Source organism: Schistocerca serialis, chromosome 7 (genome assembly GCF_023864345.2).
Source record: "Schistocerca serialis cubense isolate TAMUIC-IGC-003099 chromosome 7, iqSchSeri2.2, whole genome shotgun sequence".
NCBI lineage: Eukaryota > Metazoa > Arthropoda > Insecta > Orthoptera > Acrididae > Schistocerca > Schistocerca serialis.
Window position 1 is genome coordinate 604,983,279 of NC_064644.1, and position 15,981 is coordinate 604,999,259.

General features: G+C 41.6%; 1 protein-coding gene across 1 annotated transcript in view; it reads left to right on the forward strand.

Moving 5' to 3' along the window:
- LOC126412131 (fibrillin-2-like) overlaps positions 1-15,981 on the forward strand; it is a 675,186-nt gene that overhangs the window by 243,767 nt on the left and 415,438 nt on the right. Inside the window, exon 7 of the mRNA XM_050081574.1 lies at positions 13,253-13,348. Within this exon, the coding sequence (XP_049937531.1) occupies positions 13,253-13,348 (96 nt within the window). The remainder of the gene's footprint in view (positions 1-13,252; positions 13,349-15,981) is intronic.

Genomic DNA, 15,981 nt, shown 5'->3' on the forward strand with positions numbered 1-15,981 from the left:
AAACTGTTAGTTCGGCAATTTTCACATCTGTCAACACCTGCTTTCTTTCGGATTGGAGTTATTATATTCTTCTTGAAGTATGAGGGTATGTTGCCTGTCTCATACATCTTCCTCACCAGATGGTGGAGTTTTGTCAGGACTGGCTCTCCCAAGGCTTTCAGTAGTTCTAATGGAATGTTGTCTACTCCCAGAGCCTTGTTTCGACTCAGGTCTTTCAGAGCTCTGTCAAACTCTTCACGCAGTATCATAACTCACATTTCATCTTCGTCTACATCCTCTTCCGTTTCCATATATTGTCCTCAAGAACATCGCCCTTGTAGAGACCCTCTATATACTCCTTCCACCCTTCTGCTTTCCCTTCTTTGCTTAGAACTGGGTTTCCGTCTGAGCTCTTGATATCCATACAAGTCGTTCTCTTATCTCCAAAGGTCTCTTTAATTTTCCTGTAGGCAGTATCTATCTTACCCCTAGTGGGATAAGCCTCTACATCCTTACATTTGTCCTCTAGCCATCCTTGCTTAGACATTTTGCACTTCCTGTCGATCTCATTTTTGAGACGTTTGTATTCCTTTTTGCCTGCTTCATTTACTGCATTTTTATATTTTCTCCTTTCATCAGTTAAATTCAATATTTCTTCTGTTACCCAAGGCTTTCTACTAGCCCTCGTCTTTTTACCTACTTGATCCTCTGGTACCTTTACTACTTCATCTCTCAAAGCTACTCATTCTTCTTCTACTGTATTTCTTTCCCCCATTCCTGTCATTTGTTCCCTTACGCTCTTCCTGAAACTCTGTACAACCTGTGGTTTAGTCAGTTTATCCAGGTCCCATCTCCTTAAATTCCCACCTTTTTGCAGTTTGGTCAGAGTCCACATCTGCCCCTGGAAATGTCTTTTTAAAACCTGGTTCCTAAATCTCTGTCTGATCATTATATAATCTATTTGAAACCTGTCAGTATCTCCAGGCTTCTTCCATGTATACAACCTTCTTTTATGATTCTTGAACAAAGTTTTAGCTATGATTAAGTTATGCTCTGTGCAAAATTCTACCAGGCGGCCACCTCTTTCATTTCTTACCCCCAAGCCCTATTCATCTACTACATTTCCTTCTCTCCCTTTTACTACTATCGAATTCCAGTCACCCATGACTATTAAATTTTCGTCTCCCTTCGCTATCTGTATAATTTCTTTTATCTCGTCATAAATTTCATCAATTTCTTCGTCATCTGCAGAGCTAGTTGGCATATAAACTTGTACTACTGTAATATGCGTGGGCTTCGTGTCTATATTGGCCACAATAATGCGTTCACTATGCTGTTTGTAGTAGCTTACCCGCACTCCTATATTTTTACTCATTATTAAATCTACTCCTGCATTACCCCTATTTGATTTTGTATTTATAACCCTGTATTCACCTGACCAAAAGTCTTGTTCCTCCTGCCACCGAACTTCACTAATTCCCACTATATCTAACTTTAACCTATCCATTTCCCTTTTTAAATTTTCTAACCTACCTGCCCGATTAAGGGATCTGACGTTCCACGCTCCGATTCGTAGAATGCCAGTTTTCTTTCTCCTCTTGAGTGGTCCCCGCCGGAGATCCGAATGGGGAACTATTTTATCTCCGGAATATATTACCTAAGAGGGCACCATCATCATTTAATTATACAGTAAAGCTGCATGCCCTCGGGAAAAATTTCGGCTGTAGTTTCCCCTTGCTTTCAGCCGTTCGCAGTACTAGCACAGCAAGGCTGTTTTGGTTAGTGTTACAAGGCCAGATCAGTCAATCATACAGACTGTTGCCCCTGCAACTACTGAAAAGGCTGCTGCCCCTCTTCAGGAACCACACGTTTGTCTGGCCTCTAACAGATACCCTTCCGTTGTGGTTGCACCTACGGTACGGCCATCTGTATCGCTGAGGCACGCAAGCCTCCCCACCAACGGGAAGGTCCATGGTTCAAGGGGAGGGGGGGGGGGGGGTTACATTATTGCACCATAATGTGGAATCCCTTACAGACAAGGACGTGATCCATTAACACCCATACTCCTCCATAATCCACACTCGCTATCCCTATACTACTTAAGACATTAGAAGCTCCATGTGCAGTACTATTGCAGTACCAGTCCCTCCCCCACACGTGTGGAAAAACTTATTGCTATTAAACCACCGTAATACCTCCAATTTCTTGTTGTGCTCATTTTACGAGACGTATGAAGTAGAAAGTCCTACGTAAAGGTCTCCTACATTCACAACACCTAACTTGTAGCATCTACCATTGGAATTCGTTCAGAATTTTGTGCCTACTAAACGCTTCTCTGACGTAATACACCGTCCTTTGTTGGATCTTCTGTACATCTTCCGTTCATCTGACCTGTAAAGGGTTCCAAGCTGACAAGCAATAATTAAAAATCGGTCAAACGTATTTTGTTAGCCACTTTCTCTGTGGATGGATTACATTTCATTAAGATTCCTCCAGTCAATCTCAGCATGGCATTAGATTTTCTACTATTTGCTTTATTAATCATTCCACTTTAGGTCATTGTGTATGACAGAACAGTAGGGAATCTCTTCACCTATTTATATTCAGTTATTTAAGTTCAACTCCAACTCCCATTCCTTGCAATAATCGTCAATCATCTGCTGGTCTTTGAACCGTGAATTTACTTTCAAAACCTTTCCTTAAGAATTTACTTTCTTTACTAGCGATTCATGAAGAACATTAACACATTTAATCACACTATGTGAGCGTGGAAGTAGTTGCCATTGGGTAACTGATGAAAACAAACAAAATTTTTTTCAATAAATGGAAATGTATTCCTAAAAGCCCTCTTTCCTTTTTTTCTTTTAACAGAGTTAAAATTATAATCAAAGTACCCTGTAAATATCAAGTTATCACGTTACAATTTATTCAGAGGCAGAAATAACATTTTTTTTTTTTTTGACAGTATGAGCTTTCGGGCTGAGAACCTTTTAACATGGCCGTAGTCACGACCGCTCACAACAACCTCTGAAATACTATACCGGTGCAAATCTGCAACTCGCCAGATTACTTTAAACTAAAAATTTTAACAACTCACACAAACACATAAACTATGCACTCCGTAGGATGGATGGAAATGGTACAAAACACTCACATTAAAATTATTTGCCACCGAAAGTGCAACTTGTTTTTAAAAGAAGTCTTACGGTGGAAAGGAGGCAACTTTATATACTAAAATGACCATTTAAATAAAAACCCATGAAATGCAGTCTTACATAAAATGTACGAACATGCTCTACATTACACATATACCACCTCTCAAGATGATAGGCAAGCTAAAAACATATTTCAGGAATTCGGTCTTTACTCCTTAATCAATAAATTCGTTAACACCGAATCCGACAAACATGACAGAGGCAGCTATTAACGTATGGCAGACCGACAGACAGACAGAAACCAACTGCCTAACAAATACGGACGGGAGACAGACGAGCAAGTTGGGACGAGAGACTGACCAAGAAAACAAGTCGAATTTAACAAGTAAATGAAACAACATATCACGAATCACTTAACTTCTAAAAAACTGCGATGTCTGGCGAAGACCTGGCGCAGCACCCCCAAAACGCTCTCCCGAACCGTCCGCTGGCAGCCGCTTCAACGGACCCAGGAAGGAGCACCGATCTCCCGTCTCACGGCGTCGCAGCTCGCGCCGGCCACACCGATGTCGTGGGTTGGCTCCTGTTGCTCTAGCGACGGCCACGAAGCCACTACCCCTCGCTATACGGCGCGGCCCACGGGACTGATGTGACGACCTCACATGCGCCGACGCTCAAGACGGACAAGTCATCTTGTGTCTCAGTGCGCGACCGGCCAACCGATCGATCCAACGGCCAATGACCATTGCCTGAACAAACTCGAGCAGACTGGCGGCCTAACACATACTAGCACTCCGGACGACAGACAGACACTGACTGCCCCACACTGACCCGGCTGACCAACTGACCAGACTCGCCGAGACCGACAGACCGACCCCCTGCCGAGCTCATAGCGCCCCTTAAATGCACGTGAACAGGCAACTTTTCCCCTTTCCCACCAGAGGGAGACACCAAAGCTGCGATTGCCACAGCGGCGCCACCGCCAGAAACGGAAGGCGACTGCTTTACACTACGCGCTGCGGCGCGCTCTTCAAAACAGCAAATTTTACCACGGCTCAGTCTTCTTGTAAACTGCAACAGCCTACTAGTGTTGAAACCCTCCTGTAGAGAACAGAGTTTTCCGCAGCGTTGCATCGTGACAATGTTATTGATTTTCGTTCCTATTCACACATGTACTGATGGAGAGAAAGAGATTATCTTTTGCCTTAATTTCTTTTATCATTTTCTTTTGATCACTACTCTATATATGCGATGGTTGCGGCTGGAGCTTCCAACACTATCTTCTGTATCATATTTATGACGCGGCTGCTTCACACGTCAGCCACAATCAATCAAGTATCATTATTTTATCAGTAATAATGTTTTGTAAACCACTTCTTTCCTGGATGATTTACATTTCGTTAAGATTTCTCTCAGCCAGTCATCTACTTTTGCTGTATATAGCCATTCCACTTTAGGTCATTCCGCAAACTCATTCCTGTTTTTTTTTTTGTGGTTGTTACTGTTTCTAGCAATAATATAATAGAATAGTACTGGATTCCATTCCTATGCAAGCACAATATGTAACGATCTTTGGAGAAACGTATTTGTGGGAGCAGTAGCAGTTAGGGTGTTCTTTTCTGAAGACTTATGGAATAACAAAATGTACAATGGCCAGTCCGCCACATATTCTCCGTCACAATTAATTGCTAATAGTACTCCCAATCCTGTTGTTTAAACAACTGGTATGATAAACTAAATTCACTCATAAAGTAATTTTAATGGCACATTTGTCAATGGTGAGAAATATGGAGAATGATGGATTAATAATTCTCCATAGCAATGATCAAGTAGGACAGCTGATGCACCTCTAAGTATACATTGCTTAGTGTAGCTTGTCTCCTCTTTTTTCAGTAGCAGATTGTATTCTTCCATTATGGTTCGTGACTTTTTGGCCATATACTCCAGTTTTGCAGCCTTCATAAAGAGCAGAGGTACCCAAACTTTTCTGAGACCATTATTACCATTGGGTGGAATGAATCAATTGTTAGCTCAACCCCCCCCCCCCCCCCCCCCCCGCCACCGTCTACACATCATCATCAGCATTGGCACCTAACTAAACTTTAGAATGAATAATATATAACGTTAAACACTTTCATGTTTAACTGATATTTAGTTTTTGTAGGTATTTTATTAAACCACAAACAAATGAGTCAGTGAGACATTTGGTACTGTTTATTTCCGTCAGCCTTTTTTATAGTTATGAAGCAATTCTCAGTGCATCGTGATTTCTACCTACAACACCTTGTCAGAAATGAAAGCTAACCATCCACATTGATGGTAGACGCTTGTTACAACAAATGCGTCCTCTTCACCTTCATTTAAAGTCAACCAAATTTAAATGTGTACACTACAGTTAGCTCTACTGTTTATAAATCACTTCACTGCTGAACTCCTTACTTCTGAGCTGTCAAAAGTTGGATGACTTCGGGCTGCCAATGCTTTGCGTCTAACCAGTGACACTAATAATAATAATAATAATACACTGTAGGCCCTGCAGCGTAGTAGCCATTACATAGTTACTGTCGTGTTGAGGTGTCAATTAGTTTACTATTGTGAAGTGTATAATGAACCACTTTCTGATCTATTACAGCAGCTACCAACACATTGGAGAAGGCATTTTCGATAGATATTTAAGAATAAGTGATGTATATGAGTCAGCTTTACTGTCATAGATTCATGGTACAAAATATGTGTGTGGTTGGTGGACTATGTGAGGAAGATGATGTTCGTAGTTTCGTTTCACAAGCTGTAACCTTCACCACACTATGTCATTCATTAATGGTAGTATGTTGACAAAATAGTATTTATTGTTAACTTACGTAATCAGTATTATAGTCATATGAAACGATGATGATAGAAATGATCTTTTAAAAAATTTAATTTCGTCGTCAAAACACAATTGAAAAAGTTCATTTCCACCCCTCAGAAAATTACATTTCACCCCTCAGTTGGTAATTATCCCCAGACTGGGAACTACTGATACAGAGCATATGGTGAAACTGTGTGGAGCTTGTAATGTTTATAACATACACGTTTTTAAGTCCTGATTGTTGCAAAGTATATATTACATGAATTCTCATGTGGCGGTGCAGTATCACCTACGTCATAAAATAGCGTCTCATTGCTGGAAATATTCTGGACTATTAAGAGACCAAATTATAAAATTAGAGTACGTTTTGAGACCACACTGCAGGAGTCCAGATTCTTTTGTTCACATAGTGTAAGCAGAATGCAGATTGCACTAATGCTAGGACGTAAACGACGTCACATGAGCGCACTGCTCGAATAAGCTTTGTAATTAATAATTCTTTTGTAACACATTATTTTGGAAGTCACAGTCTTCATTTGGATTCTACTTTGGCTGGTGCGTTGAGCAGAACAATGGGCTGTTTGTTCCCTGGTCCAGAGTGTGGGAGGAGGGGTAATGTGTTTATGGACACAGACACTGCCTGGAGTTGGTACTAAAATCATTTCACACAGTGGACAGCACACGAGCACAGCACGGCAGTGAGCAATGCAACAAGGTGGCTGGTGACTGCCGTAGTCCGCCTGTGCTTGATCGCCACAGAAGCCGGTGCCTTCGGCTCTTCAACACAATGTGATCCAATTGGCGCGATGCAGCATTCGGGGGAAGCCTTTCTGCATTTTGATTCTTTATAATAAAGACGTTGTTGGAAACAGTGGGATACTAGTTAATTTGTATGTAGCAATAGTGTATTTGTTTGAATAAAGCACTGTCGTAAAAGTTATTAAATGTCTCATATTTATGTGTGTCTTTGTATGACGATCGTGAAATGTGGGTATTTGGAATACAGAGAAAAAAAATCAGTACAGTTCCAGCAAAATTGTAACATATTGCCCTAAAACTCGAACTAATTGTCCCAGAATTGTAAATAGCAATAGAAGGTGGTCATGCATTGTTGTGCCAATGTCGAAGTGCCTGGACAGCGATGACATCATTTTTGGGTTAAAATAACAGTGATTAATGTGAGATGGCGTACTGGCCGATTTTAAAAAAAACTACGAAGTGAAAAATTTTGTTTTTGCGCGCCTTATAGTCTGATATCTTCACTCGATAAAGAACTGAATTTCTTCTCGTTATCCATCATACTTACTTCGTAGCATCGAATTGAGTAAAACATTGCACGAAATTTTAAAGAGTTTGCAGAGCTAAAAACGCACTGCATACACATTGGATATGGTTGACTTTAGCTTATATATTGTAGGGAATTAAATGTAGACGAGATAACGAAATTTTATTTAAAATCGAGAGCAGAAGGATATCTCATTTCGTACTCGAGTTATTGGGTTTTGTATCCGACGAACGGTCGTGCACGACGCGCCCCATTCTGTCCATGCGGACTTGCAACCAGCTATGAAATGCTTTCCATCCGATTTTAAGAAAACTATTAGATGGAACAATTTGATTTTTGTACATCATACAGTGTGATATCTTCGCTCGATAAAGGACTGAATTGCTTTCGTTTTATGCCATAGTTACTGCGCTGCATCAAATGAAGTAAAACATGACACGAAATTTCAAAGATTTTGCAGAGGCAAAACACATTGCGTAAACTTTGCCTATGGTTGATTTTAGATCGCACATAGCAGTGGATGAAATGTAGGCAAAGTACCGAAATTTTATTTAAAATTGAGGGCAGAACAATATCTCGTTTCGCTCTCGAATTATTGGGCTTTACAAGGGCTCCCCATAAAGTAATGCACTCTTTTTTTGTCAACCGAAAACAATGCTACGAATGCGAAACGTTACGCATGTATTATTTGAAGATTCCAGAGTGAGCGCGCCACGTTTCAGTCACTTCCGACAGGTAGCATAGCTGCAGGACAGTTTCAAAATGGCCTTTGTAGGCGGTGTACGCTACAAGCAACGTGCCGTCATTGAAATTCTCACTGCAGTGGAAGAAACTGTGGAGAATATTCACAAATGCTTGTGCAAAGTCTATGGAGTATCTGCTGTCGATAGAAGTACAGTTAGTCACTGGACACGGAGAGTGAGGTCATAAGAAGGCGGTTTGGTGGAGCTCCACGATTTCCAGCGGCTGTCCCACCTGAGATGTTGCAGCGAACTGATGTCGTCATTCGCGAGAACAGACGCATTGCGACTGGGCAGTTGGCGCTGCATCTGTCAATCAGCAAAGGAAGTGTGAATGCAATTATCCGCAGTCTTGGATATTCAAAAGTGTGTTCAAGATGGGTCCTGCGGAGTCTAATGGTGGAACACCAATCGCACAGAAAAGAACATTAGCCTTGATTTGTTGAAACGTTTGATGCTGAGGGGGAGGCCTTCTTGTCCCGTGTTATGACAAGTGATGAAACGTCGGTTCACCATTTTGGATCCAAAACAAAACAACAGTCGATGGAGTGGCGCCATTCCCACTCCCCACAGAAGAAAACATTCAAAGAACTGCTGGCGCTGGTAAGGCCATGATCACCGTATTCTGGGACTGAACGTGTGATTCTCATTGATGTGATGCCAAGAGGTGGCAACATTAATTTAGAAGCATATGTTAACACATTAACAACACTCAAAACGTGCTTCTGGCGACTTCAGCACCGTGGCAACCCAGGAGACATTTTGCTGCAACATGATGACACTTGACCCCACATAAGTCTGAGGACTGCTGAACACACTGCAAAACAGGGTTGGACAGTGTTACCCCATTCACCCTACATCCCTGACCTAGCCCCCTCGGACATCAACTTGTTTGGGCCACTAAAGGATGCCATTTGTGAAAGACATTTTGAGGATATGAGAAGGCAATTCACACAGTGAAGCACTGGTTCTGCCACCAGGACAGGGATTGGTACCGACAGGTCATACACGCCCTTGTTTCGCTCTGGAGGGAGGCCATACAACGGGATGGAGATTACATGGAAAAATAGGGGGTGTGGATAAAACACCATTCTTTCATGTGTGTAATTCTCATTATGTGCAATAAAGAATTGTTGAAGAAAAAAAATGCGGTGGATTACTTTCTGGGCAACCCTCGTATATCCGGTGGACGATAGCGTGCAAGTGCCAATTCACCCCCTTGTACATTGTCAATCATGTGGTCATAACAATCGTCGTATCTCATGCACGATTCAGTATATCAAAACGAGGTTTTTACAGATGTTAGCACGCAATGATCCACATATGTTGTATGATGAGTTCACTGAACTGTTCTTTTACTGAGACATGGAAATAACGCGTCCCCACCAGTGAGAGGTCGGCGGCTCAACACGCATGCAAATGTCCATAGCACTGCAGGAAAGCCCAAGTGGCACACGTATTCATGGCCACAGCACATGGGAAGCAGCGTAGCTGGATGCGTAAGCACATCCACAGCAGTGAAAGGGTTAATTAGTTAATCAAGATAACTGGAATAACATTGTGTCATAATTTATAGTAATTATGATCAGGGTGACACAAATTATAGCGCTAGTTAGGAAATAAATTATAGCCAACATACACTACTATACCTCAGCCAATAGGATAATGCCCATATTAATTTCCCGCCATTTTTTATTCGACCAGAAGGAAAAGATGAATGGGGGAGGGGGGGGGAGGAAAGAGGAAGGCCGCAAATTGAAAGGGCGAAAGTGAACGTTATTTTTACGTGTGGGTCACAAATTCCACTAGCATAAACATAACTTAAGAGTGCATCTGGCCACCAGTTGGTTTACGTAAGGTCATTAGTCAGAGTGAGAGGTCTGTTCACATTATAATCAAAGCATCTGTCATCATTTTATTCACATAATGGCATCAGCCAAGTGACTGGTTTGTTTACATAAGGGTCATGTCTTGTTTACATAAGAGGAACAATGGGCCACTCGCTCCACAAAGTACCTTACCCTACTACTGCCAGAATCTTCCATGGTTAAATCGAAATCATATCGTTGTCACTATAAAGTCTCTGCTGAATCTGCAGTTTTGGTACCGAGAGTATGATGGAAGATCAGGTATCATTGCAATCACGTGTCTCAGTTTACTTTCGTAAGACTGGTGCAAGTTTTCGTTCCCTTGCGACCCATTCCATGACATATGGTGGATATTGTAAGGTGGAACTTTAGAGTTTCACAAAACTAGTGTGAACAGCTCACTTGGCCAGAGTATCTGCTTCTTCATTTCCGTTCAGCCAGAACGTAATGATAGTCTTATTTAGACGGTAAGCTTCTTAACTTCTTCCGCAATGTATTAACTCGATTTTTTGGTGTTGTTGGCATCGTAGTAAAACAGAATCTACGGTGAGTGCGAATCTTATAAAATGATGAAAACTTTTTCTTAACATACTGAAGGTATTTAAATTTCTCTCAAATGGTTGTAAATTCTGCAGTGAATATGTACACTACTTTAGACCACTTCAATTTGCCCCTCAGTTGCCCACTTCCTGTCCCGTCTTTTTGTTTAGACCTATCTGTGTAAATTTGGCCTAAGGATGGCCTTTCTGCTAAATTATCATCTAAAATTTTCTTATTCTGTATAGAATGGATGTATCGAAGAGGCATGTAAACGTTCAGCTTCATTAAGCCGTTAATGTAAGGTGAGCTGAAGTAGCAGAGGCAGAGTCAAAGCTTTGAAATAAAATTCGCTCGGGGCGGTTGTTTCTTGTCATCTACAAGGCGATTTCTCAAATTGTTGCCAGCAAACTGTAGTGTGCGAAGTGGAAACTTTTCAACAGGAATTTGATAGTGATATATTTCCTGCGTAGCACTAGCAGTGCTTCGTTTACTTTTACCGACAAAGAATTAGTTGGAGTCAATTTGAAGGCTCTAGAACAGACGCTGACGGCTTAATACTGGCACTTATCTAGTTTCTCTAGGCTACTTTGTGTTGCTGAACCATAGCAGATGCATCCGCAGTCGATATAAGGTCTTATGTCGTGGTGGTCCTATCGCGTGGCCCCATGCTCTTCCAGTGTCACGCCATTGGACTTGTTTCTGTAGCGTTACATCAAGGATTGCATATACGCAGCACCACGCATTTCTGAAGCAATCAGAACTGTTGATTCTGCAATATTGACCTGTACATGGGCAGAACTCGAATTATCGCCTTAAAATTTTATGAAGCACGAGCAGGGCCCTCATCAAACTTCTGGCAAAACATAAAAATTCTTTGAGAGCTGCTAAATGTTTTACAACAAACCACAATGCTCTATAAGCAATAATTTCCAAGTTATGATTTATTGAAATGGTATTAGGACTTTATGGACACCCTATATATTGTTAATTTTATTTATTTATTTATCTATTTAACCTGATCTGATTAGGGCCATCAGGCCCTCTCTTACACCAAACCAGGGTTTCACAGTTGCGGAACGCTATTTATATCATAGTTCCCTAAGATATAGCGGTTTTAATGTGACAGATGGAATTAAAGTGGTTCGAGCGTCTGACTGGCATTGGTAACTCCATGTCTGGTTACTGCTAGTCTCCAGCCAACGGTGTGGGATGACACAGAAGGTTACTTCTCCTGACAGCAGGTGCAGAGGTGAAATAGTTACGACGGCCTCAGTGCAAAATACGGCTCTCCTTCTTTCTGGTGGTTAGGCACCTTGGTGGCGAGTATGCCTGCATTGAAAAATTCCCATGCAGTCCAGTGCCGGCCACTGTCACATCGGTGTGCTGCACATGTCTGTATATTACACAATTCGGCCAGTTAACCAAATGGAGATCTACTCTAAGGCGCCTTCCAAACTCTGCCTAGTGCCGATAACCCAGCCTCGTGCGTCACGCGCGTATACGGCTCCCCCGCCTTCTCCACAGTGATCACTCGACATCCTGCGCTGTTCACGCCCCTTGTGTAACCTGTTGGGTCTGGTAACAACCCTAAACACGAACAGCACCAATACACTGCGGTGACCGTTCTACCTGTCACAGGGAATCATTTGTACATATGCGCCGCCAGCAGCCCCTGATCTCGTAGTTAGCGCTGCTGACTCTCTATCACGGTGTCCCGGGTTGGATTCACGCTCCGATTGGGGATTTTCTCCGCTCGGGACGTGGTGTATATGTTGGCTTCATCATTTCAACCTCATCGACGGACACGTCACCGAAGTGGTGTCAAATAAAAAGACTTGCACCACGAGGTCAAACATCCCAGCAGGGGACTCCCGCCCAACAATGCCGTATGCAAGTTTCAGTTTTTACATTCCTGGTGTGTACGTGTACGAAATTACATTGGCATCCAATCATGTCTTCTGGGTGTTTCACTTTCCTTCTCGGGCAGTACAGATTGAACAGCAATGGCGACAACTCCGAGCCTTCGACGGCCCTTTACATGTTCTTCTTGGCCGGCCCTACCGTTTCATTGTTCCTTTAATGATCTGCCTTCTGTCGAGCAACAAGCGGTGTAGGTTGTTGAAGAATGATGACATTGCTATTGCTTGTTAGGTTTCTTACTGTGCTGGAAAACAGCTCTTCAATCGAGGCTTATTTTGAAGAAAGCGTTTCCAAAGATCTTTTCGCCGATAAAAAAATTGTTGTTCATTTGAATGTAACGTTTGGAAGTGAAGATTTGTTTTTGAGAGTCATTGATAGCTGCTGGCTACTGCACCAATCGTCGGTCTTCTGCAGATCTTCCTGCAATTTTTGCAGTCTTCTCGGTAAGAAACCTACCTATAGACAACAGCGACGTGTCCGAACAGCCTTATTGAGCTTACGAAGTTCCAGTTTTGGAGTTACACGGAATTAATGCCACAGCTTTTATCTTATTAGACATACATAGTATTCTTTCAGCTTCATTTTCATTGTAACGAATTGAAAATTCTCATTCCCGTGGTAATAGCACACGTGCCGAGATAAGTATGCTAACTGACCGAAATCCGGAAAATTCCATTAATTTACGTAGTATTGTTTCTTTAACGCAGATATGACGATAATTATTTTGAGCCGGTTGTTGCGCTAGTGACTTTCTCAGCGCAGCTTACAGCGTGCTTCCGACGTTCACATTGAGATTTTCTCAGCAGCTACGATGTTCCATTTCTTAGCCAAATAGGTAGATTCCGCTTGAAGCGACAAGGTGGTATAGCGTCTCTAACGCATCTAAGTAAGAAAGATGTTGCTTGTGTCCACAGCTCTGTGCTCGGAGCCCTGCCAGAACGGCGGCCGCTGCATTGTTGATGACCGCTGCGCCTGCGTCTACGGATTCACTGGCCGTTGGTGCGAAGCAGGTAACGCTATGTTTATTTACTTGTCGTCGCAAAACTATTAGCTTCAGTTTTTTAAAGTAACCTACAAGAGATAGAATGATATTAAAAGCGCTCGGACTTGCAATCAGATAACTACACATATTTCAGTAACGACATTTGGCCTATGTGTAGACGCTGAATGAGGTCTCAGATTACCCTTTAAAGGCGATGCGCTGCTGCTGCTGTCTCCTAAGCATGTTATACGTAATGAGAGCCGTTATTCAGTGGTTTCCTCGTGTCTCCCATATTCTCAAGCCAATAGCATGCAGTTAGACAACAAGGGAAATACGTCGTGAAGACCAGAAAACTGCAACTCTCTGGTTATTAGAGAATTTTTCAAAGCTAGCCTAAAATAAAACCTCTCACAAAGAAAAGTATCTGATTACAGACTAACATTTATTCTTTCTATATGCTCGAAGGAACTGAAATACGTAGCGTTATCTAATTTCGAAAACATCACAAGACCAACACTACGTTGTACAAAGTGACGGCGCATTTAAAACTGGCTATTCTGTTCGACAGCACGCTAAGTGGACCTGGAGCCGTTTTGGAGGGACTGAAACGAGGAAAAAACCCCACTCCTACATGGGATGGAACTCGGGACCTCCAGCGCCAGTCTGGCACTCTACCTGTTACAGCACCACGGCAACTTAAAGCTGGCTATGAATCGACAAGAAGCTAATTACATTGATCCTTGTCGATTTCAGTGTATTTGTAACAGTAACACTGGTTACGTTTAACGTCAATCGATGCTAACGTTATACCTTGGTGAGGAATTTTTGAGAAAGCTGACCTTGAGATAACCTAATGGGAACAGAACACTCAAACAGGGATTCGTTTTCGAAACACTCCAGCGGAGTATAACCAACAGTAAACAGGTGGGTCAGGAACAGACGTTCTCCCACCACAAAAACAAGTTGTAACATTATATATTAATATGGGACGCCAGCATAATTAGGCATTCTTGTATCTAGCAATATAATTAAGCAGAAGGCAGTGCTAAGGCTAACCTAACATTTCTTGACACACACACTAAACTCTATATTTATACCAATTCAAACTATAACACAGTAACTTAACCTTGCAGATAAATGGACTACTAATTTGAAAATCAAACAAATGGCCAATGAGACAGCAAACAGTAACATATCCCTCTCACCAAAACGTACCTTAAATGAACTAGATACAGCATTTTATGTAACAAATGACCAATACACATGAAACTAGTAGCAATACTGAACAGAGAAGAGCATGAAATGATTCTGGTTTAAGTCAGGGGAGGCTGTTAATGACCATACTCTACAACACCATTACTTAGTACGGGGTTTCTATGCCTGTGTATTAACCAACTTGCATTAGAATAGCTAACACAGTAAATATTTTTTTCTTAAACTCCGTTTGAAACAATTAAACAGAATGCAAATCTAACTGCACTGGCTCTGGAGGGGCCTTTGCTTTTCTTCTTTAACTAACTAGCTTAGTACATGAGGCTCTTATACTTTCGTTGAAGAACCATGCTCATTAACAGAACTACACAAGTCTGTATGAAAAGGGTACATATCCTCATAAATGATTATTAAGTAAAGCACAACAAACTAGAACTCTTTAAATAACAAATGTGCTTTGATAAGCAATCTTTTAATCTACTCAAATATATTTGGCTGTGCAAATGCCAACACAACAATAAATTTAAATTTAAACACTTTCTCATGAAATGAACACCGATAAACTTTGTAATTCTGATCAAAGTGCATAAATGCAACAATTAATAATCTTATTCATTTGAAATTAACTTTACTATTTTAGACAGCTTTTCAAGTAAGACAAATTATTTAAGAAAATGACTGTAGATTGGTCTAAAAACGTGCTGGAAGTGGAGTATTTCTCAAACTATAAAACTGAACTTTACACACTATAACTCCACACATTAGAAAGCAATCATAACTATTTTTACAGCTGCCAAATAAGTCTTTCCATAATAAATTAGGACACTCGGAATTAAATTCACGAGGATAGGATTCCTGTCCAGGTTTTTGATTTGGGATAATCACGGGTGTAAGATAGAGTATTTAGCAACTACTATTAAAGTCACCAAAGTTCAGAAATGCATGCTCCATTTCCAGAAAGCCAAATATAAACAATTTAGTGGAAGGCTGGTGCCACCGGTGGTTGTTACCATGGCGGTGATGCAGTCACGGCGGTACCTTTGGCCTCGCCCTATTCTTGGCGTCGGAATTACATCTTTACAGGACCAAAAACCATGCCATGATAATATTGTTGTTGTGGCGTAACAAGACAGCTACGCCACACTGAAGTAGCCGAAAGGCACGCGTAATCTCACGTAGGCTAGATAGAGGTCTGAAACAGGATACTTATTGAATGATATAAAGAAAAGTACGTAGCTGCTATTACTTAACTTTTAATCCTTGTTGTATACATCGTTCTTGATGAGACATTTCATACGATAACTATCAAACTATATAAGGCTAATGGCGCCTTGCTAGGTCGTAGCCATGGACTTAGCTGAAGGCTATTCTAACTGTCTCTCGGCAAATGAGAGAAAGGCTTCGTCAGTGTAGTCGCTAACAATGTCGTCCGTACAACTGGGGCGAGTG